This window comes from Triplophysa dalaica, chromosome 24, assembly GCF_015846415.1.
Source record: "Triplophysa dalaica isolate WHDGS20190420 chromosome 24, ASM1584641v1, whole genome shotgun sequence".
In the NCBI taxonomy this organism is placed as follows: domain Eukaryota; kingdom Metazoa; phylum Chordata; class Actinopteri; order Cypriniformes; family Nemacheilidae; genus Triplophysa; species Triplophysa dalaica.
The window spans coordinates 13,251,671-13,279,179 of record NC_079565.1 but is presented as its reverse complement, the minus strand read 5'-3'; the positions used below and the strand labels follow the sequence as shown (position 1 = coordinate 13,279,179).

Below are 27,509 nucleotides of genomic sequence, written 5' to 3'. Positions count from 1 at the left end.
AAGACTGCGGCCTCTCGTGCGGGACAAGCACGTGCTGGTCCAAGGACAGCACTACAGCTGTGGCGTACATTAATCGTCAGGGTGGCATACGCTCACGGTGGCTAACACGACTTGCTCGACGCCTCCTCCTGTGGAGTCAACAGGTGATCCGCTCCCTGTGGGCCACAGACATCTGGCCAAACTGAACCAGACAGCCAAAGCGCTTTCTCGTAAGTATACGCCTCGCAGAAAGTGGCGACTCCACCCCCGCAGTCCAGCTCATTTGGATGCTGTTCGGACATGCCTGGGTAAACCTGTTCGCCTCCCGCGACACCACCATTACCCGCTTTGGTACTCCTTGTACGAGGGCCCTCTCGGCACGGATGCCATTGCGCACAGCTGACCGCGGTATGGGCGGAAACACACCTTCCACTCCCATGGAGCCTCCTTGCACAGACACTGTGCAAGGTCAGGGAAGAGGAGCACCAAGTGTTATTGGCTATCTCCCATGCCCATTGTCAGTGAGGGCTTACTCCACACGGGGTGTAGCCACCTCCTGGGCACTGGCCAGAAGCGCCTCTCTAGCAGACATCTGTAGAGCTGCAGGTTGGGCTACGGCCAAACACCTTCGCAAGGGTTAACAAGCATCCTGTAAACCCGGTGTCAGCCCACGTCAACTAGTTCTTTAAAGCGAATCTATCAATAATGAAAGCATATTTGGATATGTTTATACGGTTGGCTGCGCAATGTGGCTATAACCAATGAAATTACTAATGGATTACTGTTTATATAATATTATAAAGTGAAAACAGAGGATAAACTCTCACGCACAGAGTCCAGAAGAAACACAGAAATACATGCAATCACATGCAAACGGCGACACATGCTGGTCAAAACTGTGAATACAATGAAAACACAAGTCGAGCATGTAATGAAAATTACATGAAAGCATTTACAATGAAAATTGTAAAAAGCACTATATAAATAAAGTTGAGTTGAGTTAATGCCACTGTTAGATTATTAAATTCCCCAAACTGATGGATATAGACAAGGCCCCTTAAGGGCTAATGTGTTTTGATATATCCTTTTGAACGTCATATACTTTGTTACATAAGGACTGATATCTACTCTATGGTAATTATATGTAATCTTGATATCTGATTGCTCAAGACAAGACACAGACAATTTCTTTAAAAACGGTATGCTTATAGGAAAAAAACGAATGAGTTAGATACCACACTTCTGTGTCTGTGTCTCTCATTCGCCTGAGCTCTGAGGATATTCTCTCACAGTAGCATCCAGTTTGTAAGATAAGGCCAAGAGTCAAGAGGAACACAGATAAAACCAATATAATTCAACAATTGGGGGCTCGTCTGTACCGGGGGACAACCGGGGGATATTTCCAAGCAATCGAAAACCAAACATTATTAAATAATAAACAAATAACATTATTAAACTGACCAAAGAAGACAGAATAAAACCAGAAAACTATGTATGATCAATCTTGTTAAATCCAGAAACTACAAACATCTGGCTTGTTGTATGTTTTGTTCATTGAGATGACAAAGTGATCTTTGGCTGAAGTATTGTCATTATTTTATCTGATTCAAAATACCGTTTGTAAAGATTTTTTTTCTGTAAAAACAATTTTTAAAGATCTTTACCTGACACTCACCACGCATTCATAGCGTAGCAAGTCATAGCATTAACAAAATAAGAAAGTTAGTGGTGAAGCTGACAGATGTTTTCTTTCTCTTTTTTTATTCGCATGTTTTGAAAAGTACCGAAAGGTGGCCTACTGAAAATGGTATCATCTCAAATTTCAGGGAGAGATTAAAAGACAGATTTAGAATGTATACAAGTACATACAAAAGGGTTTATGGATAGAATATAGAAACAGTTTCTGTTCCGTGAAAGTGTGTTGATTGTCACGTCTTGTCATGTTTTAGATTTATAAGTGGTCACTAGATGGCAGCATATTAAACAATACGAGTGTCCCAGCCAGTAAACCGCAACATTAATAAAGTCAATGTTGCGGACAGACGTAAACAAGTTCGACTCAAGTAGGCCTAATTTGTATTTAGTGGTTTGCACTGGGAAGACCTGGGAACTTTAACAACAAAATCAAAATGTTTTTAATACTGTTATTATTTTTCTCTCGCTTGTTTTTCTGTTTTGCGCATACAAGGTCTCATTCATAGCACCACACGTTTTCTACAAAACACGTACGTCCACCTTCTTATTTTCCACATTTAACTATATACATTTTTTGTTCATTGGAATAACAGTACGTTACTGAACATTTGTGAGCACATATGGGCTAATCGTAAACCTTTCTGAGCTTTATCGTTAGTCGAGCAGAAAAGACATCAGGGAAAGTTACGCAAAGAAAATGTATGCCATGCTATGCAATATAGGTTGTATTGTATGTAAGGGGATACATTTTAATTTTAATTTATATTTTTAGACGTTTGTGTAGTTCGTATATTTAAAAGCGCATCTTAATGTGTCTGTATTTAATATTAACATAATATAGACAAACAAGGTCGTATGATTTAAACGATTCACTGTATCTAAATTATGAATAACCTTCATCTGGACGAAGCATCCCTGTGGCTTTCATGCGGAATTGAAGGGAGAGGCTGCGCGTTCACAAACCCTCCTCTCGCACTGTGGAGGCGGGAGCGCGCATTGAATTCTGTTCAAACTCGATCGCGAGGAGAAACCAGCCTCTGGACTCCTTAGCATCACACGGACACTAAAATGTATCGTCTGCCGTCTGTCAATAAAAACAGTTGCGGCTTCCAACGGGATATAAACGGCTACATTATGTTTTTGGATAACTTGACGTCCGAGCACTAAATAGAATTATTAAAATTTCGTCAAGTGTCGCGTCGACTAAAATCTGTGCGAGTGTTATCACTTACAGGTAAGAAGATATCGTGCAGTTAAAAGTCCTGTAAAGTTGTCAAGTGTGAGAATGTGTGTTTTTTAAGATAAATTGTGAGATTATGTTTATCTTGGAATTTTCAGTCGATGCTTTCGTGTTTCTGGTAAGGAAATATCCACTGTTAATACGATGTAAATGCTGATTAGTTTTAGACATTTGCAAAACAATGACGTTTTATGAAGCGGCGCGCTATTTCAGCACTCTGGACAGCGCACGAGATCCAAGAGTCGTTACGCGTTCTCAAATCTGTGCGCGGCAGTCCGGTTACGCAGCGGGACGGTGATCAAGATGCCCAATGTCTTTTTGTTTCACCTCAGTTACTCGAGTTTTTCAAGTCCATAGAAAATATGTCCAACAAATAATAATAATTCACATTTTTTTGTGTTTCTTAAATGTGTTCTCGTGAAAGTACAAAAATGTTGAAGAGCAGATGCGTGTGCACGTCTGAATTTGCTTATTGTTTGTGTTGTAAAACTTTTTCTCTGAGTTAAAGAAATGCACAAAACAGTGTTTTTATTATTCTTTACCTTTATTCATTGACAGGTGCTGAAAATGGCAACCAAATACCTGATGCTTCTTGCCTTGGGGAGCGCAGTGTTCGTCAGCGTGCACGGTTGCCCTGGGCAGTGTGCGTGCACTGATAAATATAACCATCATTTCGCAGAATGCGCCTACAAAGAACTTCTGGAAGTACCTGTGGGATTGCCATTCAACGTTAGCACCCTGAGCCTTTCGGCAAACAAGATAAAAGTGCTGACACCCAAAAACTTTATAAACTTGACCCAGGTGAACTCTCTTTGGCTGGCACACAATGAAATCGTCACTGTGGAGAGAGGCACCTTGGCACCCATGATTCAGCTGAAGAATTTGGACATAAGCCACAACAAAATCGTCCATTTTCCATGGGAGGACTTGATAAATCTCACCGCTCTCCAGCTGTTTAAGATGAACAACAATGAGATGATCAGTATACCGAAGAATGCGTTCGCCAACCTGAGAGATCTGCGCTCCATCCGCATTAACAACAACAAGTTTACCACCATTGTGCCGGGAACGTTTAATGCTCTGGCCTCCCTGTCTCACCTCCAAATCATGCATAACCCCTTCATCTGCTCATGCAACCTTGAATGGCTGAGGGACTGGATCAACATATCGTCAATCTCCATCCCTGAGCATGAAAACATTCTTTGTGATTCTCCTGCCGACCTCAAAGGCACCCGGGTCACCAGCATACCCAAACTGGATTGCAAAGCCCCATCTGTGTCCATCACGTATCAGCCAAATATCGAAAACACAGAAATCTTTGAGGGGTATATGGTCGTCCTGAACTGTGAAACAAAAGGAAGCCCCAAACCCGATATCACCTGGGAGATATATTCAGGAAACCAACTCATCACATTCCCTTTGCCCCACATAGTTGAAAGAAGCGAGGTGCCTATCAACGGGCCGCCCACAAACACGAGGTTCATCCTGTTTCAAAACGGTACATTGATCGTCCCCCGCATGAGTAAGAAGGAAGATGGAAATTACTCCTGCTCGGCCGCCAACGACGTGGGCAAAGACTCACACTCGGTTCGGCTGACCGTCACCGGCACGAAAAAGCACACCACCAACTCCATTCTAGACACAAAAGGGCCCGGCAATTTACCCGACAAGTTCGGTTCCAAGAGCTCCAAAAACAGCGTGATCAGCATGTGGCCCAAATCTGAGGAGAAGACAAAAAGCATTCCAACCGGGACGTCCCTCATCACGATGGAAAAGGAACAAGTGGACGAAGGAACGGGCACTCTGCCATTCGAAGGCAAATGTGGTATAAACGATGGTACGCAGTACATCTCCAACCACGCTTTCAACCTCAGCCTGGATGAACTTAAACAATACAATTTTGATTTTGGGGTTATTGCACTTGAGGTTTCCGAAACGGAGGCCAAAGTTCAACTCAACCCTTTTCAGATGGCCAACGCAAAATCGGTTCACCTCAACCAACAACAAGACCTGCAAACTGTGAATAAGGAGCCTTTTAGTCTCATCCAAACCTCCCCGAAAAAATCTCCTCTTGACATGCTGTACCTCTGTGTCAGTTCCGGGAACGGACATTCAGTCGTGCAGTGGTCCAAGATCGAGGAGGGAATCAACGCCTATCGCTTTCGGGGACTAAACCCAGGCACGAATTACACCCTATGCCTCACCTACGGAGGGCAGGACTGTCAGGTCCAAGTGGTGTTCACAACCAGGAAAAAAATCCCGTCTCTGCTGATCATAGTGGTGGTTAGCATTTTTTTATTGGCGTTAGCAACCGTACCCCTGCTGGGTGCCACGTGCTGTCACCTGTTGTACAAATATCAAGGCAAAACCTACAAGCTGATCATGAAAACCCAGAACCCGGATCAGATGGAGAAGCAGATGGCCACAGATTTCGACCCTAGGGCTTCTTTTGTGGGCTCTGAGAAAAACTTTAACCTGAGTGAGCTGGGAGAAGGGGAAGGAGATGCGGAGGAAGGAGACGGGGAATGTGAGGAGGTCGAGGGCAGCGTGGTGACCGAGTCCATTGCCGAGTCCCAATCCAAAACACAGGAGGAATTTGAGGTGGGATCCGAATACAGCGACAAGTTACCTCTCGGAGCCGAGGCTGTTAACATAAATGCAGAAATAAACGGGAATTATAAACAGCCCCGTTAAGTTTCAAACATTTATTCGGAAGCACATTCTAATACTGATTATCGTCTCACGAAAATAAGCGCGCGCGCGCCAAATAAGGTGCTTATTGTTACCTCACTAATTTAGCAGTGTATACGATGAGTGTTCGTGCTTACAAATAATAAAAGAGGGTTCGAGATCGATGGAATAGACATAATGGACTCACATGCTTCAAGAAAACCTCAGAAACCACTGTAAGTCTTCTCATAACTGCATAATCTTAGGCTACATAGGTTTCAAAGTAGCAGGCATTTAAACGGTTGAGAATGCGTCACGAGCATCAAAATGTATGATACTGAGGGAACACAACACATCTCACAGCATGTCCGTGTCTGGAACATAATCCAAGTCACCTTCATACATTTGTTGTAATGTGGGATCCCGAAATGTGTTATTTTTAACTCGCTTTGCGAACCGGTGCTTTTAAAATCTATCGCCTTTACCGATTGACTGAACGTGTCCTTCCTTTGAGACTGACTACTTGTTCGTACGTGGCATGTAACACAGAAGTATTTTGAAGTGTGTTTTGTTAGGGTATAGTATAGACTTTAGTTATTCAGTGTCGATTTGTGATGTAAGCAAAGTAATCTGAAAAAGATGATCTCTCTTTTTTATAAACATAATATGGTCCGTTTTTACCATCGGTCCATGAGTGTCCAGAAAATTGACGCATAGTGACTTGTTCTGTGTCTGACTGTCCAATGATGTTTTAAAATACTTTAACCTTGAAAACATTTTGATATGATTTTATGTACGTGACCTTAATAAAATATTGAACAAAGAAATGTGTTCGGATATTGTTCGGATATTGTCTGGTTTGCAAAGACAGAAAAGAGTTTTAATGAAATTTAGGGGACATGCTCTCCAAGATGAACCGCATTGAATGCAAATATTATTCTAAGCTATAGCCTGTTGTGAGTTTGTAAAACATTGAAAATATAAAAATGAATACTTTTATAAATAGTAAATATCGCCATTGGGCGTTGGCACACCCAAACACCTTTTGAACTGAACGCGGGTAAACACGTTTTTCCTGTCATGCGTTTTATTTTATATCAGTTTTTACAAAATATTTATTTAGTCTAATTCATGATTATTTAGTTAAAATTTGTTTTTATAGAACGAAATATGATATATTCAAGATTAAACACTTTACCTGCTATACGCAAATAACTCTTTAAATCCTCTAAGCGCACGATTTGTACACATTTTTATTGTAAATGTATTTCGGTTTTCTTTAAGGCTAGTTTGAGGAATTAACGATTTTATTTGCTATAGAAAACTGTTGATGAGAACAAAGAACTGACATGCAAATAAATGCGGCATTTGTCCAATAACACATTATTCAGTGGTTTCATTTTGACTTCATGTTTCATTTATAAAATTAAACAAAAATGTTTTAGTGTAAAAAAGCTGCAAAGGAAATATTTTGTTATTCTTTCTTTATACGTGGTAAAGAACATAAATTACTTTCATTAAATTTATGTTACGTCTTACTTGACGCATAAGCCGAATCTTTCTATATTCAAAACAGGGAGCATTTATATTGGCGTTTAGATGTATTTAATATTCATTAGGTAGCAGAACAATATATCTCAGAGAGAAAAGAAAAAAATCAAAATTAAGTGTCAAATGTAACTGAAACAGATTGTATACATTTTTTTTATAGAGATGAACAACTATAATGACAAAATTACAGTAATTATTACCATATATTTATAAGAACAAACACAGATCACATCACAATGGACCTTTTTGGTTAGATCCGTTAGTTTTCTATATGAGAAGAACATTTTACATCACTGATAATCACAAAAGTGCAAAAATGATGCATTTGAAGACCAAAAATTTTCAAATTTGCCCCTGTACATTCATAAACAGTCCCATTTACCTCAAATCGAGCAGTTAGCTGAGATTCCAGTGCTAAATTTCCTGATATGCTAAATGTACCGAACCTCGCTCACACACAGGATAAAAGACACAACACACATCCATCAATCATGCAAGAGACCTGTTTCCTACAACTGCCAAAGTTCTTCCTGAGCCACCGAGCTGTATCTGCACTTCTCTGATACACCAAAGCAAACAATACTATCATGAATATCTGGCCAGCAATCTTCACGTATTAAGAGGCTGGGGTGGGGATCAGTCCTCAGTTGGTGGCAGTGTTTTCAGTACCCTTGTCAGGCTCCTTGATGCTGCCGTCTTTTTTGCTGGTTCGGCTGAGGGCTCCGTTGATGAAGCTCTCAGAACTTTGGCGTTGGAAGTGTTTCCTGGAGCCCACCAATGATGGGTTGTTGACCAGCGTGTAGAGGAGCTGCCAGTGCGCTCGTGCCCGCTTGCTGTTGGATAACTTATTCTGTTTCTTCTCTTGCTGGACAAGTTGGATTCCTAAAAAATAGTAAATGGTTATGCATGCAAATCAGATCAAATGTTGTATATCTGTAGGTGTTTGTTGGATAATACATCAAGGTTTCTTAAATGCTGAATGAACACCATCTGCTGCTTATATCATCTCACAAGATCTATCAAAGAATTGCTTAATCCTCCCTAACAGCTCTGACTTGAAAGGACAGACAAATATGAAGCTTTAATTTGATCTCCTTTCAGATATAAGAAGGACGGATGAGATATGTGTTACGGATTGATTAGCCTCGCCCGGTACAGGCTGTGAATTTTTGAAGGTGTTCACACTATTAACCCAGGCGTGTACCACGCGACGATTCTGATTGACACTAGCGGGTCGAGGAGAGTTATTGCACATCAGGGCCCAATTTATCCTGACAAATTTAATCATTGCGGGTATGCTCGCCTGCTGCGTGTGAGGCGACGTGATGAGTCAATTATCTTAAAAACAGGGCCAACCAACTGTCTGCGCATAAAAAATCAAACATAGATGGATATAAATTCTGCCATCATTGATTCACCCTCATGCTGTTCAAAACCTGTAAATGAGTTTTAATTCAGTAGAGCACAAAAGAAGATATTTCGATAAATGTCTCTGTGGTTAAGTGTCCATACAATGGAAGTCAATGGGCTTTATTGTTGTTTATTTACCACCGTTCTTTAAAATATCTTCTATTGTGTTCTGCTGAAGAAGGAATGAAAATTATTCATTTTGATTGAGCTTTCCCTTTAAACTGATCTCTGAACTGCTCAAGAAACACAACCGCCGACCTTCTTCAGCATCTCGGATCCTCTGTGAGGAGAGGTTGTCATGTCCTGTTGTTTGCAGTAGCAGACCGCAGAAGGCCTTCATCACGGGATGAGACTGGCTGACCTCAATCTTCAGGTAATGAGCGTAGCAGCGGTATCCTGCCGATAGCACCACAGGAGTGTGAGACGAACAAAGAAAAGACAATTGACATCCATATAAGATTCAGGCTGAGTGATACAAGTCTTCATTTTATCTGTAGTAGAAATCTATGATCCATCAGATATTCAGATACTTATTTTAGATTTTAAAGGGATAGTCATCATTTACTCACCCTCTTGTCATTTCCAACCTGTACACATTTTTTTCTTCCGCAGAGCACATAAGAAGATATTTTGAATAATGTTGTCAGCCGAACAGTGGTGACAGCCATTTACTTCTATTGTATGGACATAAAAACAATGCAAGTGAATGACTGCCATCGCTGTTCGGTCAACAACATTTTTCAAATTATCTTATTTTGTATTCTGCGGAAGAAAGAAAGTCATACAGGTTTGAAATGACAAGAGGTTAAACACTTTATTTTGTGTAAAATCTTTTACCATAATACTGAAGAAGTTCACCTTCAAAAAGTTGATGTTCTCAATTCAAGAAAGAAAGTCATGCAGGTTTGACAAGAGGGCGTGTAAATAATGACAGAATTTTCATTTTGAAGGTGAACTATTCCTTTAAACCAACATATAGTGTTAATTATGTGTTTATTTTACCTGGATCAAACGCCTCAACATTGCGGTTCAGAAGACTGATATCCAAGCGTCCAAGGTGGACTATGTTGTAAAGGGCGGTGATAACCATTCTCCAGATGCCCACTACCACACCCACCATGACATTAACCAGAAAGAAAATATAGCTGAGCAGAAACAGACTCCCTCTGTGAAGACAGATCAAAAGCATATGCATTCTCGTATAACCACATCAATGCGCTTATCACTAAAAAATGCTCATTCTTTCATCTTCTACCAACTGTTATGTTATTTCAAACCTGTATGACTTTTTGTCTTCTGCAGAACAGAAAAGAAGATATTTTGAAGAATGTTGGTAACCACACAAAACTGGCACCAGTTGACTTATGATGTTTTATTAACAAAGTTCGGGAGGAGCACGTGCAAATAATTACGTAGCTGCACGGATCCAGCGATCACGCAGCTGCACGGCATTAGAAATTACACAGCTGCCCGGATTTAGCAATCACACCACCTATCCTACCAAACCAGAGCGAGCTCTATAAATAGTGAAACCGCCTTACCTCCTTCACTCATAGATTTCGCAGCATACAGCAGCATGTCTAAGATCGACAATTCTGAAATGGAAAACGACGACTTTCTTGCCCACCAGGGTCCCCCAGAAAACCCGACCGCTCACCAAAGCACCAGCACAGGACAAGAAGCCGTTACGGGTAAGACAACAGAGATACCAAGAGGCCGCCAGCCCTCCCGCACCGTCCGTCGCACCCCACAATGACAAAGCAACACAGCGTCATCTACTCCGCCATCCAGGAATTCGGCAGCTACGTCCGCTTCTTCCTACACCTCGGCCCAGCGCTCGATTCTAGAGATGAGGAAATGGACCGTCGCATCCCTAAGGCTGGCTTTAGCCCCTTTTTTCCCACACACCACATCCAGCTCCCTTACCGCCTTCACCTTCCACTCCGCAACACCAATGGCCATCCCCCCGAATGCTCCAGCCTGGGAACCTCCTCCCGTAGCCAGCAACATTATGGAACAGATATTAGCAGAGGTTCAGGCAGCTAGCCCCAGAAACAGACAAACAACCCACCCTAGTACCTCCCTATTCGGAACTAATATTCCCCTAGACACCCACTGAAGCCCCTCCTCGACGTCTCTCTCAGCCACATCATCCTCTCAGTCTCCCCCAGGACCCTACAATCTTATCTCACAGCTTGGAAATGCTTCAAATCGTTCCACGCTAGATTCATCCTAACATTCCCAGACTTCTCAATGCTAGCCATCACCTCATTCATCTCCCACCTAAACACCTCAAAAAACCTCCAAGCCAGTTCCATTAAAGAGTACCTAAGCGGATTACAATTTTTTCACAAACTCCTATTCGGATCACCTTCACCCCAAATAACCAGCTCACAGACCTCCATGCTAATCAAAGGCATCCAAAGAGCCAACCCCTCCCACCCTGACCCCAGAAAACCCATAACACTAGAAATACTAACTAAGTGCATAAACATTCTCCGCCAAGGCTACCACTCCACGCACACCGCCCGCACACTGGACGCCATGTTCATATTAGCTTTTTTCGGTTTTCTCAGATGTTCAGAACTAACCATAAACTAACTAATCCAAATTCAACCCAGACATCCATCCCACCAATTCAGATCTCTCCGTACTGGATGACGACACAATATCTTACTTCATTAAACAGAGTAAGACAGACCAAACAAAGAGAGGCCATCTAATATACATTTTTAATCTACCATCAGCTCTCCAACCATACCAAACCCTCCAAGCCTACCTCCAGCTCAGAAGCACACAAACCCTAATCCCCTCAGACCCTCTCTTCATAGACGATTCCAACCGCCCAACTTTTTTTTTCCGGTTCCAGAAACACCTCAAGTTAGTCCTGATCCAATCAGGCATCCCAGCCGATAACTTTTCCAGCCACTCATTCAGAATTGGAGCAGCCACAACAGCGGCCCAAAAAGGACTCTCCCAGCACCAAATCCAAAAACTCGGCCGATGGTCTTCAGAAGCCTTCCAAAGCTACATCCGTTCCGATCTTCCCACATTAAAGAAGCACACCGAACCCTCATCAACCAAAACCGTTAATCTCAGTCCGCCGCCAATTCCTCACACACATCACCAGCTCACAGCCACAGCGCCAACCCACCAGAAGCCTTTTCCTATTTTTCCCCACTGCCGCAGCAGTGCCTCCCCAGCAGGGGTCTCTATCTATATCTCACACTGCAGCAGCAGTGCTACCCCAGCAGGGGTCCTTACCTACATTTCACACTGCAGCCGCAGTGACGCCCCAGCAGGGGCTTTTATCTTTATTTCACACTGCAGCAGCAGTGCCACCCCAGCAGGGGTCTTTACCTGTATTTCGCACCGCAGCAGCAGTGCCACCCCAGCAGGGGTCTTTATCTATATTTCACACTGCAGCAGCAGTGCTTCCCCAGCAGGGGCCTTCACCTGTATTTCCCGCTGCAGCAGCAGCGACGCCCCAGCAGGGGCTTTTATCTATATTTCACACTGCAGCAGCAGTGCCACCCCAGGAGGGGTCTTTACCTGTATTTCCCACTGCAGCAGCAGCGCTACCCCAGCAGGGGTCTTTATCTATATTTCACACTGCAGCAGCAGTGCTCCCCAGCAGGGGTTTTCCACCTGTATTTCCAACTGCAGCAGCAGTGCCACCCCAGCAGGGGTCTTTATCTTTATTTAACACTGCAATAGCAGTGCTTCCCCAGCAGGGGCCTTCACCTGTATTTCCCACTGCACCAGCAGTGACGCCCCAGCAGGGGCTTTTATTTCACACCGCAGCAGCAGCTGCCACCCCAGCAGGGGCTTCTATCTACATTTCACACTGCAGCAGCAGTACCACCCCAGCAGGGGTCTTTATCTATATTTCACACTGCAGCAGCAGTGCTTCCCCAGCAGGGGCCTTCACCTGTATTTCCCACTGCACCAGCAGTGACGCCCCAGCATGGGCTTTTATTTCACACTGCAGCAGCAGCTGCCGCCCCAGCAGGGGCCTCTACCTATATTTCACACTGCAGCAGCAGTACCACCCCAGCAGGGGTCTTTATCTGTATTTCACACTGCAGCAGCAGTGCTTCCCCAGCAGGGGCCTTCACCTGTATTTCCCACTGCACCAGCAGTGCTTCCCCAGCAGGGGTCTCTTATCTATATTTCACACCGCAATAGCAGCGCCACCCCAGGAGGGGCCTTTATCCGTCATTCACACTACTGCAGCAGCACTACCCCAGCCGGGCCCCTTTTATCTATATCTAAATCCGCCGCAGCAATGCCGCCCCAGCAGAAGCTTTCTACTGCCTCAGACGTAGGGTCGTCCCAGTAGGGGTTCCCATACACGTTGCCCAAAACCGCAGCACCTCCCGTACAGGGGCATCCATCCTCATTTCCCATGACCACACCAGTATCCGTACCGCACAGAAGCCCACAGAAATCAACCCCGCAGAGGCCCCAGCCAGGACCCTACTCAAAACGAAGGCCAGCAACTCACCGCTGTAAACCTTAATTTTTGAGGGGCCAATAACGCCCAGCTTTGGGTGCTGTCCTGCACTAGTCGCATATTTTTTGGGGGTAAGCGCTCGGGGCACGGGCAAACACAGAGACCAGAGCCCTCGCCCCGAACAAGGGGGAGCGCTCCGGGGTCGGGAGAGAATGCCGACCCCGGAGCTCTCTCCCCGGACAGCATGCCAAATATGCATTCTAAATTCTCAGCGTAACTACGCTGCCCCCCTTCGTAATTATTTGCTAAGGTGAACTCGTGAACCATTGTATGAACAAAACCACTGACACATTTCTCAAAATTTCTTCCTTTGTGTAACACAGAAAAAAAAGAGTCATATACCAGATTTGAATGAGATAAGAGTGAATAAATGATGACCGAATTTTCATTTTTGCGTGAACAGTCTATTTAACACATCAAAGAAAGTAAACTCATTACAGGAACAAAGCCTGCAAGACAATGACCAGTAACATAATTATATCACATTGTTAAGTTTACAGTATGTATGATTCCCAACCTATTGTTCAGATCTCGGGTTCCCGCATCCTTCCTGATGAACAGAAACCTGGAAGTCAGATGCTGAATTAGGGCAGCCAGGAACAGCGTCAACCAGAAGGGCCTTCAGCGAGGAGACAATGAAAGTGTGAAGCCATCAGAAGAGGCACTTATCTAATTGCTTGGATTTATGGATTTTTATGGAAAATGACCGATCCGAAAGGTTGAGTGCTGCACTCAAAGATATCCGTGGCTTACGGGGTTGTGACCCTTAAGTCACATGTCATGTGGTCATCATCATCGTCCAAAGTGAAACTCACCACATTTTCCCAATAATACGGAACAGTAATAGGTTCTTTCCGTACAGGATGGGAATGATGACCAGGAAAACGGCAAACAGAAGGCAGATGAAGAATACCAGACTTTGAATCACCATACCTGCGCATGCAAGAAAGATGTAATGAGACATGTGGGGAACAAAATGTCAATAAATCAGCCACATGATCACAGAAAGAAGAAATTCATTCAAGACATTTCTAAGACAATAAATATATTTGAAATAATTGAAACACCAAGAAAATGACCTTAGGCTGCAATCTGTAGTCTCACCTAGACAGATAAAAGCAGCCTGATAGCTGGTGAAGCCCATCCAGCAGACCAGGGCGGGTCGAGACGGCCTTACGTTCCTCTGACAGTTAAAAACATTAAAGATGTCTCCTCTGTACAGTCCCTTTAAATTAGACCTGCAGTAAAATCACAGATACACCATTCAGTGGTTAACAGTCATGTTGTTTTGCGGAAACGTGTAATCATGGCTTCTCTTTATTAAGAAGGAATGGGGTTGAAATTGCATGTCATTGAGTCAAGTGCTCATAATGAGATTTTAAGACTAAATTTAAAAAGTCATTATTTGAAATCTGCTGTTCCTGACTATAATTACCTGACGCTCATTTGACTAGGACATTTTTTTTGGCTCCTTCACCTTCGGCTAACTCTTATCCCTAATAGCAGTAGTCATTTATGATCAAGAGAATATTGTTAGTAATGCTTTACATATGTGAGCAACTACGGCCAACAAAAAGCTGGAAATATGTTAGTGAGTCTTTCCAATTTTAAGCTCTTAATACAATATTTATCAGTGGGGTCTAAAATTGAAAATCATTCTGTGTTGCCAAATAAATTATTTATATCATAAAAATAACAATTTTAATGAATAAATAATATGAAGTTTAGAATGTATAATTTAAAAGGAAAACGTATGTCCCCTATAGTTTATATAAAATGTAATAATGCTATAGGCCATTAAAAAAAGTTCATATTTTGATATCATATCTTTCTTTTGGATAGCTGTTTATACACAAATTTCTGCAAACAAAACAAGCTATTTAAAAATACATGTTTGTGTATGCAAAGGTTTTGATGACATTTCACTGATGTCCTTCTGGAACCTCCACATTTTGTGATTTTTATGTTTTGCAATAAATTATTATTATTAGTCACCCTTTATGTTTGTCAAAGTGTTTAGCAAATATCGAACCAATCAAAAGTATTAAAAAGTGCTTGTTAACTTTGACAACACTGTATTTAATCATTTTAAAAGTACAGTTTTTTTTTACATTTCCTGAAAAACAGTGAATTTGAACATGCAAGGTTTCAAAAGGACAACGACGATATAATTATATACATTGTGAAGAAAAGAGAGAAAAAATAAACATGTAATAATTTGAAATAAAAAAGACACCTTCAGGTAACTGAATGAAACGACGCATTGTGATAGATATGAGATATGTTAAAGAAGTATCTGTATAGTTGTGAGCATCACCTGTGCAGGACCATGGATCTCATGAGCATCAAGAGGTTAACCAGGCAGGACAAGGTGACCGCTGACACGTAACACGCTGAAAAACAAACACCACAGTCACATGAGCTGAAGTGGTTAGTCACACACATGAACACATTCATATGAACTTGACACACAACCTCAGCACTTTTTCCCATTGACTGATTGAAAAACAAGTCCTGCTACAGTTCAGCATTTTGCTTTGCTGACCTCTACATTATTCAGCCATGTGTGTGGTGATTTACATGGGTATTAAAAGCCCAGTGAAAGTGGATGCACACAGAAAGTTTCCTTAAGTGATTACATGGCATGCCGTAAACTGTGTGCAGACCTCAGACTTTCTGAGTCTAGATTAATGAAAGTATTTATCCACAAACTATCGTTATATGTCTGACATCAGCGCATTTGACATCATGAGCAAAACAGAAACTTGTGACGCCAAAGTGACTTTAATAGATCTGATGATTTTAGCTTTTCTTATATTGTATTTATATTGTTGAGTCCATGCAAGTTGTATTCGTATACAACTCACCTTCCACACACCACATATAGTACACTACAATCCTGACCACCTCCTGACGGTCGTCTGATAAAATGATGTTAAAACCGGCCAACAAAAACGCGATTTTATCATCCACTCCTCTACGGACGATGTGAAGAGTGGGCACAACTCCTGAGATCAGCAAGAGCGCCATCTGAGACATAGATGGAAATATGAGAGAATGAAACTGCTTGGGAATGTTAAGGTACTACCTTTTTCCATTTAAATAAACTAAAGACACATTTATTCATAACTTTCAATAAAATAAGTTTCTTCAAGTGTTTACCTGATAGAGAGCAATAAACGCCACAACCACAGATATTGCCAGTTTCAAAGGGAACCTAAAAACTGTAAACAACAACAAATTATGAATTTGTTAGTTTGTTCATTCATTCACTCATTTGTGTGTTCGTTCACTCATTCATTCATAGATTCGTTTTTTTATTCATTCATTCACTTGTTAGTGTGTTCACTCCTAGCGGTAACCTTCCAGTCTCTCTCATGAGACCTACACGGAAGTGACTTAAACTACAATTCATCGACTGGCCGCAAGTGACTGGTTTTAAAACAGAGCACAATCTTATTGAGCCGCATGTTAAAATTCCCAACTTCACAGCATAAATGAAAATATTTACAGCCTGGTGCAAAAAAAGATTATGGTCTATATAGCTAATTTTGCCCTTCATGATGACAACTGTAAGGGGGTAAATTTCAAGCAAGTAAGTGAATGGATGAAACAAAACAAAAATTAAAAAGAGTTTTCAGTCTCTTATTCTAGTAATTCATTTGAAACTCATCCGTCAAAATTATATTAAAAAAATTCCACATAAGCATCCTCAGCAACCAGGCACCTCAACTCAACCCATGTCCAGCCTCTTTAACCATTTTAGATTAACGGGGAGTGACGCGCTGCTAAGACTTTAGGCTTCACAGAAGCTCCTCAGAAACCTAGGGTGACGTCTCAGACACTGCATCCATGTTTTATACAATCTATGGTTCACTTGTTTGCTCATTCATTCAGTCATTTGATCATTTGTCATTCATTCCTTCACTCACTCACTTATTTGTTAGTTTATTATTTCGTTTGTTCATTCAATCGCTCATTCATTCATTAATTCATGATTGTTTGTTCATCTATTCTCTCATTCATTCATTCATTTGTTCGTTCAATCATTGACTCGTTCATTCTTTCAGTCATTCACTTACTCGCTTGTTCGTTTGTTCATTCAATCATTTGTTTGCTCACTGGCTCGTTTGTTCATTCACTCATTCATCCATTCACATACTCATTTGTTTATTCTTCCATTCGTTCACTTATTCATTTCTTCATCCATCCAATCACTCATTCATTCATTCATTCATTCACTCATACATTCATCCATTCACTTACTCTTCTGTTAATTCTTTCATCCATTCACTCATTCATTCCCTTATTCAGAAATTCATTCGTACAATAAAATACTCATTAGTTAATTAATTAATTCATTCACTTACTCAGTTGTTTGTTTGTTTGTTTGTTCACTTGTTGGCTTGTTCACTCATTAATTAATTCAATGTAACAAACATTTAAATGCCATAGTTACCATCCTCTGGTGTGTAGATGTAAGATTTAACAGCTTCTCTGAGTCTTTCAAACAGTTTCGGCTTTGATGTGCTCGAACTGAAAGGCAAGAGAAAACAACCAAAACGTTTCTTTCATATATAAAAAATCATTAAAACTTGAAATCTAAGGCATATCTTGAGTTAAGAGTCCAATATAGCTTCCCACACATGATCTCTTGGATGTAAATGACATTTTAGTGTAGAACACAATGGAGACAACATTACCATGTTGCTCATGAGACTATTTCCTAAGACATTCTGATATTTGCTTTGCTTTTGCACGAAAAAGATAAATATCTACCTCATGGCACGGATGATTGCCATTTACTATCTAAAGCTCTTTGCATACTTTTTCCATGAGGAGTAAGTGTGGGCAAGTGTATATCAATGGATTGAGGAAGGAAGTTAGAGTCCATCTACACAACTACAGCCAGGTTATTGTATAGTACACTACTGCTTCACATACTGTAATGGGAAAAACCTCATCTTAACTTTCCTGTGGAACTACACATCCATCATTCGGTTTCAGAAACTGTTACCTTTACAAGATGTTTATCTATCTGTGGTGTATTAGGCTGAATGAACAGAAAATCTCAGATGACCCTGAGCTTTTGCTCAGGGTCAAAGCTTTTGGTTAGTAAATAACATCATCCACACCCGGAGGACTCACCTGACTTTGGTGGGCTTTTTCTTCTTGAGAATTTTCTTGACATAATCTCTATAATAACTGCTGCTCAGGTCCTGCAAATAACATATAGTCATCAAATGCAGTACAGTAATACAGCCTAATAGTATGACAATTCAACAAAAAAATGGTTACAATAAATTTGATCTATTTGAGTTGGAGCTACATGAATGATTTGTGTGGTGTTAAACTAGCACAGGAAACATAAGTAAGAAAATAAAAAAATCAGTTTGTCAAATACAATAAAGTTAAACATCCATCCATCCATCCATTTTCTACCGCTTATCCGGGGCCGGTTCGCGGGGGCAGCGGTCTAAGCAGGGATGCCCAGACTTCCCTCTCCCTAGTCACTTCCTCCAGCTCTTCCTGGGGGACACCGAGGCGTTCCCAGGCCAGCCGGGAGACATAGTCCCTCCAGCGTGTCCTAGGTCTTCCCCGGGGTCTCTTCCCGGTGGGACATGCCCGGAACACCTTCCCGGGAAGACGTCCAGGGGGCATACGAAAAAGATGCTCGACCCACCTCAGCTGACCCCTCTCGATGTGGAGGAGCAGCGGCTCTTCACTGAGTCCCTCCCGAGTGACTGAGCTTCTCACCCTATCTCTAAGGGATCGTCCAGTCACCCTGCGGAGAAAGCTAATTTCAGCCACCTGTATCCGGGATCTTGTCCTTTCGTTCATGACCCACAGCTCATGACCATAGGTGAGAGTAGGAACGTAGAGTGACCGGTCAATCGAGAGCTTCGCCTCAGCTCCTTCTTCACCACGACAGACCGGTACAGCGACCGCATTACTGCAGAAGCTGCAACGATCCGTCTGTCAATCTCCCGTTCCATCCTTCCCTCACTCGTGAACAAGACCCCCAGATACTTGAAGTCCTCCACTTGAGGCAGGGACTCTCCACCTACCTGAAGTGGGCAAGCCACCCTTTTCCGACTGAGAACCATGGCCTCAGATTTGGAGGTGCTGATTCTCATCCCAGCAGCTTCACACTCGGCTGCAAACCGTCCAAGTGTATGCTGAAGGTCCTGGTGTGATGGGGCCAGCACAACGACATCATCCGCAAAGAGCAGAGATGAAATCGTGTGGTCCCCAAACCCGACCCCCCTGCCGGAAATGCAAATCAAGCTCCTGCTCCGGTCGTACAGGGACTGGATAGCCCTTAGCAAAGGGTCCCGAATGCCATACTCCCAGAGCACCCTCCAAAAGATGCCGCGAGGGAGACAGTCAAATGCCTTCTCCAAATCCACAAAACACATGTGGATTGATTGGGCAAACTCCCATGCACCCTCCAGCAACCTGGAGAGGCTATAGAGCTGGTCCAGTGTTCCATGACCGGGACGAAAACCACACTGTTCCTCCTGAATCCGAGGTTCTACCATCGGCCGGATTCTCCACTCCAGTACCCTGGCATAGACTTTCCCGGGGAGGCTGAGAAGTGTGATCCCCGATAGTTAGAGCACACCCTCTGGTCCCCCTTCTTAAAAAGAGGGACCACCACCCCGGTCTGCCAGTCCAAAGGCACTGTCCCCGACCGCCACGCGGTGCTGCAGAGGCGTGTCATACAAGACAGCCCCACAACATCCAGAAACTTGAGGTACTCAGAGCGGATCTCATCGGAGCCCTGTTTCTTGACTACTTTGGCGACCTCAGCCCGGGTGATGGTCGAATCTGCCTCCGAGCCCTCAGCCTTTGCTTCCTCAATGTAAGACGTGACAGCAGGATTGTGGAGATCCTCAAAGTATTTCTTCCACCGCCCGATGATATCCCCGGTCGAGGTCAACAGCTGCCCCCCTCCACTGTTAACAGTGTTGGTAGGGCACTGCTTCCCCCTCCTGAGGCGCCGGACGGTTTGCCAGAATCTCTTCGAGGCCGACCGATAGTCATTCTCCATGGCCTCCCCGAAGTCCTCCCAGGCCCGAGTTTTTGCATCCCCAACCACCCGGGCTGCCATTGTCAACGCGGCCACTCGGAGCTGGGCCATAAGGTCTCCGGTGCCTGTCGAGGCGGCAATCCCCGAACCCGGTGGTGGACACCGGAAGTAAGGGTACCCGTCAGCTGCCTCGGGAGTCCCACAAGCAAGCAAGGCCCAATAGGACTCCTTTTTCAGCTTGACGGCATCCCTTACTTCCGGTGTCCACCACCGGGTTCGGGGATTGCTGCCTCAACAGGCACCGGAGACCTTACGGCCACAGCTCCGAGTGCCTGCGTTGACAATGGAGGTGGAGAACATGGCCCACTCGTACTCAATATCTCCAGACTCCCTCGGGATCTGGTCGAAGCTCTGCCGGAGGTGGAAGTTGAAGATCTCTCTGACAGGGGACTCGGCCAAACGTTCCCAACAGACCCTCACAGTACGTTTGGGTCTGCCGAGTCTGTCCAGCTTCCTTCCCCGCCATCAGATCCAACTCACCACCAGGTGGTGATCAGTTGACAGCTCCGCCCTTCTCTTCACCCGAGTGTCCAAGACATACGGAGGTCAGATGAAACAACCACAAAGGCGATCATCGACCTCCGGCCAAGGGTGTCCTGGTGCCATGTGCACTGATGGACACCCTTATGCTTGAACATGGTGTTCGTTATGGACAAGCTGTAACTAGCACAGAAGTCCAATAACAGAACACCACTCGGGTTCAGATCAGGGGGGCCGTTCCCCCCAATCACGCCCCTCCAGGTGTCACTGTCATTGCCCAAGTGGGCGTTGAAGTCCCCCAGCAGAACTACAGAGTCCGCAGTCGGAGCGCTTTCCAGCACCCCTCCCAGAGTCTCCAAGAAGGCTGGGTACTCTACACTGCCGTTTTGCCCATAGACGCACACGACAGTGAGAGCCCGATCCCTGACCCGAAGGCGCAGGGAAGCGACCCTCTCGTTCACCAGGGTAAACTCCAACACATGGCGGCTGAGCTGGGGGCTATAAGCAAACTTACAACAGCCTGCCGCCTCTCACCATGGGCAACTCCAGAGTGCTGAAGAGTCCATCCTCTCTCAAGGAGTGTGGTTTCAGAGCCCAAGCTGTGCGTAGAGGTGATCCCAACTACCTCTAGTCGGAATCACTGAACCTCACGCACAATCTCAGGCTCCTTCCCCGCCAGAGAGATGACGTTCCATGTCCCTAGAGCTAGGTTCCGCGTCCAGGGATCGGGTTGTCGAGGCCCCTGCCTTCGACTGCCGCCCGATCCACTATGCACCCGGCCCCTTACGGTCCCTCCTGCAGGTGGTGGGTCCACAGGAGGGTGGTCCCACGTCGCTACTACCGGCTGCGCCATACCGGGCGACGTCACGGTCCTCCAATTTTTTGTCATCATAGGGGTCATAGCCCCTCCTTGAACTGCCACCTTACCGTGGTGGAGGGGTTTGAGTACCCGAAAGACCCTAGGAGCTATGTTGTCAGGGGCTATATGCCCCTGGTAGGGTCTCCCAAGGCAAACAGGTCCTAGGCGACGGGTCAGACTAAGAGTGGTTCAAAAACCCCTTCAAAGTTAAGCATACCTCAGTAAATTAACTGGTCGTAAAGCATGCAAAATATGTATAATTTGAATCGATTTGAACTGATTTATTTGAATAAAGTAAATTAAACTGACTGTAAAACAAACTTTAATAGAGTTTTATACCCTTCTGTATATATTTATAAAGGGTACATTACAAACGCAACAATGCTGTACAGTCTCACATCTGTCACCATGTCAGTGTGCCAAAACATTGCTTGAAATCTAGACAAGCGTTATTATTCATCTTATTAATTCTCATAGTTAAGACATGTTGTGATGCAGATGGTTCCTCTAATTTCACCCAAACATATTTGTCATGGCGATTAAAGCTGGATAACAATCACATTGTGTTTTTGCTGTTGTGTAATGTGCTCAGCGAGTCAAATACAACCCCACTGAGCTGCTTACAGCGATTAAACAACAGGAATGCAGATGCCATGTTCACAAAACCTCCTCTGACCTTTCCATGATTCAAAAGCAGTTTCCCCAAAATTATAAACATGTCGTATTTCTCATTATTTACTCACCCATAAGTCATTCATAACGTGTCTTTATTCAGTGAAACACAAAAGGAAAATGAAGTTCTTATTTTTCAAACTTTGTGGATTTGGTCAACATTCATTTCAATGGCATGGGAAAAAACACAATATAAGAAAACCAAAAGACCCAAACTTTCTTGGAAATATTTTCTCCTCTCACCTCAGAGACATTGGTTGTCTCAGTATTCTGAAATCCTTTGAAGAGAAGCAACGGATACTGGAAACTGAGGAAGGCCAGGCAGGCGATCTGAGGTAGACTGCTGAACAGCGTGTAATACTTATAGATCTGGTGATACAGAGAAAGAGCAGCATGATCAATGTCAAATAACATCAGATATTTGTAATCATCTGTCCGTCTATACCCTCAAAAAAAAAATCAATCATAGACTTTCACCAGGAATTTATATTACAAACAAACAAGGCTTTTTGATTCGGCCTACAAAATAACAGCTGTCATCAAGAATTAATCCAGCCAGTCCGTCAATCTCTATCGGCTTGTTCCCTTCTTATTGTGCAAAATCCATGCAGTAGGCAACACAACACAATTTTTTTATTTCAAAGGATATAAATAAAACCTTCATCGCTTTCTCTACTTCTGACAAAGCTAAATTGATTAAGAAAAGTGATTCGCCATGGGGAGCTTTCGAAGAAGGTTTGACTATTCATCTAGCAGATAAACAGAATTTGTAAATGAAATATCAATTGTTGTTAAGAATCCATCTTGAAACTCATACCTGTGGCGTTTTGGGACAGTCCACCTTCTGCCAGACCAGAACCCCAAAGTGGGTCCATGATAACAGGCTGCCCAAAACATAACCAACTTTGTTATGTAGCGTCCCGCATGCCAGCAGAGGATAATACAAAGCGGGGTAGTACAACAGAGCCAGAATCAACCAGAATTCTGGAATAATAAACAAAAAAATAATACATTTTAATAAAGAACAAAATACACTATCTAATTTCAATCAAATTATTAATTTAATACTAAATATGTTTTTTTTAATTAGGAAGCCAATTGTTTGTAATTTTTGAAAATTTTAAATATTTTATAGGACATTAAAGAAAGTTCATTCAAAAATGTAAATTTTCTTGCTGTTTCTAACCTTCCTTCCTTCCTTCTGGACCACATGACAGAATAGTTAATTTTGGGGTAAATTATTCTTAGTAACCTGTTATCACGTTTCTCTAAGGTTCTTCTTACATTCAGGTCACTTAACTTTTGTATTCAAGCGCATGCTTAATAGTTTAAAAGAATTATCCACACCGCTTGATATTCTGACGCAAAAATATGTTATATTAATGTAAAGTATTGTGTAAAATATGTATGATTCAGTGCATTCTATTTATTTTATAATCCCCTGCTTTTCATTATTTATTTTTTCTCCATATTTTTCTACTACCTGTACAATGTACTGTTCATACTGTAAAGCTGCTTTGCAAAATGCAAAACTATGATAAATGCTATCGAAATACATTTTAATTAAACTGTGAAATCCTGTACCTTCCACGTTAATAAACCTACATGATCAATTCCATTCAGTAAAAACCAAATACTTACATTATGATAATACAGCTTTATCTGCTTTAATAAGGCTCTACTTGATGATAATCCAATAACAAAACACAACTAAGAAGGACTAGCGGTTCGGAAGAAAAAAAGACCAGAAAGAGGTGTTATTTTTCATCCTCTTGTGTGAACTGAGTCCATGTTGGGCAGGTGCCATCCTGTGAATAGGGAGACTGTTCATTTGATAGCGCCGATGTTGAACTAGTAAATTTCCCAAACAATATGGTGGCCTGAAATCTTAGTAAAGGTTTCATCATTGAGTTACAGTGTGTGGAACACAATCCTTATTTTATCTCCACACAAACAAGAAGCAGCAGAATTTGTCTCCATGTGATATCCCTGCATGTGAAACGGCACTGAGACCTTATTACAGTAACAATTCCCTTGGGAAAAGATGGGGTTAACTGACATTTTAGTGATGGGTCATAATGCACTCCTTTGGATTTGAACCAGCAACCTTCAGGTCACCAGCGCAGAGCCTGACAGTAAAGCCAGGTAATAGATTTCACCATTCCATCAAGCAAGAAGACTACTTCTCGTACCTTTGTACACAACATCTTTGGTATACGGTAGCGGATGGTGACTGAGGACCATCCCGACCAGCTTGCAGAAGAGAACACCATACACAGCAACAGCAAGGCCCTTGTGTTGTGTGTGGTCTAAAAAGTTTACTGGACTATGGACAAAATACACAGAAATTATTAAATACGTTTTCACAAACAAAACAAAAAAATGCTAAATTGTGTAAGGCACTTTTTTTTCCAAATGTATTTTTCATACAATGTTAATCCAAGTTTCTGCAAAGTTGTGGAAAACAGTGATCATTTTACCACTATTTGAGTGGTACTTTTCCACTCGCTCTTTGATCTCTTTGACCTTTAAGACTGTAATATGCTTAAAGTACCTCTACACAGTATCAAGTATCAACATCTTTGATTTTAAAAGAGCAAGAAAGACAGCATGTTTTGTACGATGTGTTGCATCATGTGTAAACAGAGATAAATCAGACTCACCTGAGTAAACCCGTGACCCCACTCTGATTATCACCCAGCTTCTGCCGTCTCGACAGGACAGCAAGGACCAGCATGACCACCAACTTTAGACACAAGAAAAAGATGATTTGACCTCTTCATATCCTTCCCATCATCCTTTAAACCACAGACCCAAATCAAACTAGATTGTACGGGTTACACTCAGAGGACAGAGGCTGAGATCATTGACCTGTAGTGACCCCAAACACGTTTAGGAAGCTTGATGGTAGGTGCTGTTTTGAGACCATATGGGTCCATCACAGTCAATTAGTACTTCTGTCTATTAGTACTTCAAATGACTACTTCAAATGAAGGACTTGATCCTCTGGCGTGGATGCTAATATATTTACCAGTTTAGCTCTGGGTGGTTGCTAGGAGGTTGATAGAAGTTTGTTAAGACTTTCTAAATATTTGCAACATACAAATACATAAAAGTCTGAAATAATTACAAAGCATAGTAAGTTTATTTCTCAGAACTCACAGATATGGCAGCAATGCATATGTGAAATAGGCCTTCGTCTGCTGTGGGGTCACACGGTGGGACAATTCTGAAAATTGCACAAACACACAGTATTTATTATAAGCTGGTGAGATCCAGGCCGATTACTCAGCCTTTACACACATTCCCATTCATCGGACCCTTACTAACAAGAGCACTTCAACCACTGAACCACCTCAAACCCAGATTATTCATTTAAACGGATTGCTGTCCATAATGCGACTGACATAAAATATCAGCTCAATGACCCCGCTCGTGTCTCCAAGCAAACTGGAATGCCGGGATAGACTTTCAGCTATAGTTCCCAGTTGAATAAATATTCTAGCTAGTTTTGTGAGTTACAGAGGAGGTATTGGACAACGCTGATGTTTGACGTTTCACTGTTTGATGTCTTGTAACCCAAAATCCAGCCGAAAAGTCTCTTGCATATGTGAAAAGTATCATAGACGAGATCAAAGACATGATCTCCGCATGAATTACAGTGATGGATGGGAATATCACTTTCTGCAAATATATGATCTGTTTTGTTTGTACACCTGTAGACCTGGAACCATATAATCTTCAGGGATAGCATTAGTTTAGATAATGAGCAGCAATAAAGATAAAATCGGATTACTTTGTTATCTAGGTGAAATCAAAATGAAGTTAAATAACTTCTAAACACATGCATTACAGGGTAGTTGGACATTTTTTGAAACTTTAAACAATTTAGGAACTATAACGAATTATTTGGAAATGAAACATGGAATAATTTTCTTAAAAAATAAATGTAAAAAAATGTATTTTTAAAATTGTAAATAAAAATTGTAAAGATGATGAAGTTACATCATTTTAACTTAAATATACACTTAAAAAGTGCTAAATGCACACTTTTAATGCACTTTTTCTTTTATTTTGATAAAATTCTATTTGTTTCAAATATAACATTAAGTACTTCGGTAAGTATTGTTTACTTTTTATCTGTTTATTTAAATGTATAAATTCCTAAATGCTGTAAATTATAATTACCTGCAAATAAATCATACAATAATCATATCAGAATTTCAAAGCAACTTTATTACGATAAATAGTATAAAATGAATGGCAACAAAGTTTTTAAAATTAAGACCTCCCCAAAAAAATCAATTTAGAACAGAAAGTTAGTGTACTTACTCGACTGGGGGGTTAGTTGGCACAGCATTTTTGGACTCATCAGAGTAGTCATAGAAGTCGTTTTCAGCACTCATAGTGCCAGCCTATAGATTGAACAGATCGAAAGTTTCAATGGGCTCCAATAATCAAAAAAAGTCTTCCACTCCTGTGGGACGTAAACGAATGCTCTGGCTTCTCCAAACACAGTTATGTGAGCTAAAGTTTCCTCCAAAGTTTGTCGGTGCTGGTTTGTACTCTTCAGTGCCTTAAAGTGCCTTAAATCCCCCGTTTAGGTGCCCTATTACTGTGGCCGAGAGCTGTGAGATCCAACGTGACAGGTCCCTTTCTTCAGCATGCCAACCAAAAACGTCTTTATTTCAACTTGGATCTCCTTTTCAGCAGAGGAATTACCACCAGAGAGAGAACGCAATAGAGAGAGAGAGAGGGGTGTGAAAGAAAACCAGAGAGAAGTGTTCCAGATATGGGCGGCCGATCAGTCCTGCCACCTGTAGTTTTTAGGGATTATGTGGACCTCCAAAGGCTGGATTTATAAAACTGTGTGGTGGCTGGAAACATGTGGGCCGGAGTTAATGGAGGTGGAATCAGAGCTGCCTGCTAGTATATTGCACAGTGATAACAAGGAAATTCAGATGAGTTCACTTCCATTGCGCTTATCAGGATGTGGAGATTCCCAATGATGATTCAACGTGGGGGAGAGAAGGAAGTAATTTCCCTGAACTACACACTCACATACATGTGATAAAGCAACAGGTTACACTACACTTGAATCATAGAGACCAAAGAGTATTTTATTATAAAGGGCTGAGCAATATACTGTGGCATCTCAATATCTTTTGAAGTTTTGACGATACTTGATATACAGTATCTCAAATATGTTTTTCTTTTTGCTGTAAAGTGTAGATTAATAAAGTGATTTTCTTACATCCATTAAAATAGCTATATATATATATATACACTGTAAAAATGTTGACCTAATGTAGTTTTACTTCAGAAAAAATGTTGCTCTCTATAA

The 27,509-nt window shown here is 42.2% G+C and overlaps 2 protein-coding genes across 2 annotated transcripts; one reads left to right on the top strand and one right to left on the bottom strand.

The window, feature by feature from the left end:
* The first annotated feature begins 2,686 nt into the window (after window positions 1–2,686).
* On the top strand, window positions 2,687–6,864 carry islr2 (immunoglobulin superfamily containing leucine-rich repeat 2). The gene is made up of 2 exons (XM_056739262.1): window positions 2,687–2,908; window positions 3,473–6,864. The coding sequence occupies exon 2, from the start codon at window positions 3,482–3,484 to the stop codon at window positions 5,606–5,608; it is 2,127 nt and encodes a 708-aa protein (XP_056595240.1). The 5' UTR covers window positions 2,687–2,908; window positions 3,473–3,481; the 3' UTR covers window positions 5,609–6,864.
* A 321-nt stretch (window positions 6,865–7,185) lies between these two features.
* Window positions 7,186–26,963, bottom strand: stra6 (signaling receptor and transporter of retinol STRA6). Its single transcript, XM_056740426.1, has 17 exons — window positions 26,498–26,963; window positions 25,328–25,394; window positions 24,829–24,911; window positions 24,358–24,491; window positions 22,983–23,149; window positions 22,409–22,534; window positions 18,210–18,280; window positions 17,521–17,597; window positions 16,224–16,285; window positions 15,929–16,091; window positions 15,379–15,454; window positions 14,166–14,299; window positions 13,877–13,994; window positions 13,579–13,680; window positions 9,548–9,711; window positions 8,804–8,941; window positions 7,186–8,017 (listed from the first exon to the last, which is right to left on the bottom strand). The coding sequence occupies exons 1-17, from the start codon at window positions 26,569–26,571 to the stop codon at window positions 7,779–7,781; spliced, it is 1,995 nt and encodes a 664-aa protein (XP_056596404.1). The 5' UTR covers window positions 26,572–26,963; the 3' UTR covers window positions 7,186–7,778.
* Window positions 26,964–27,509: the final 546 nt, after the last annotated feature.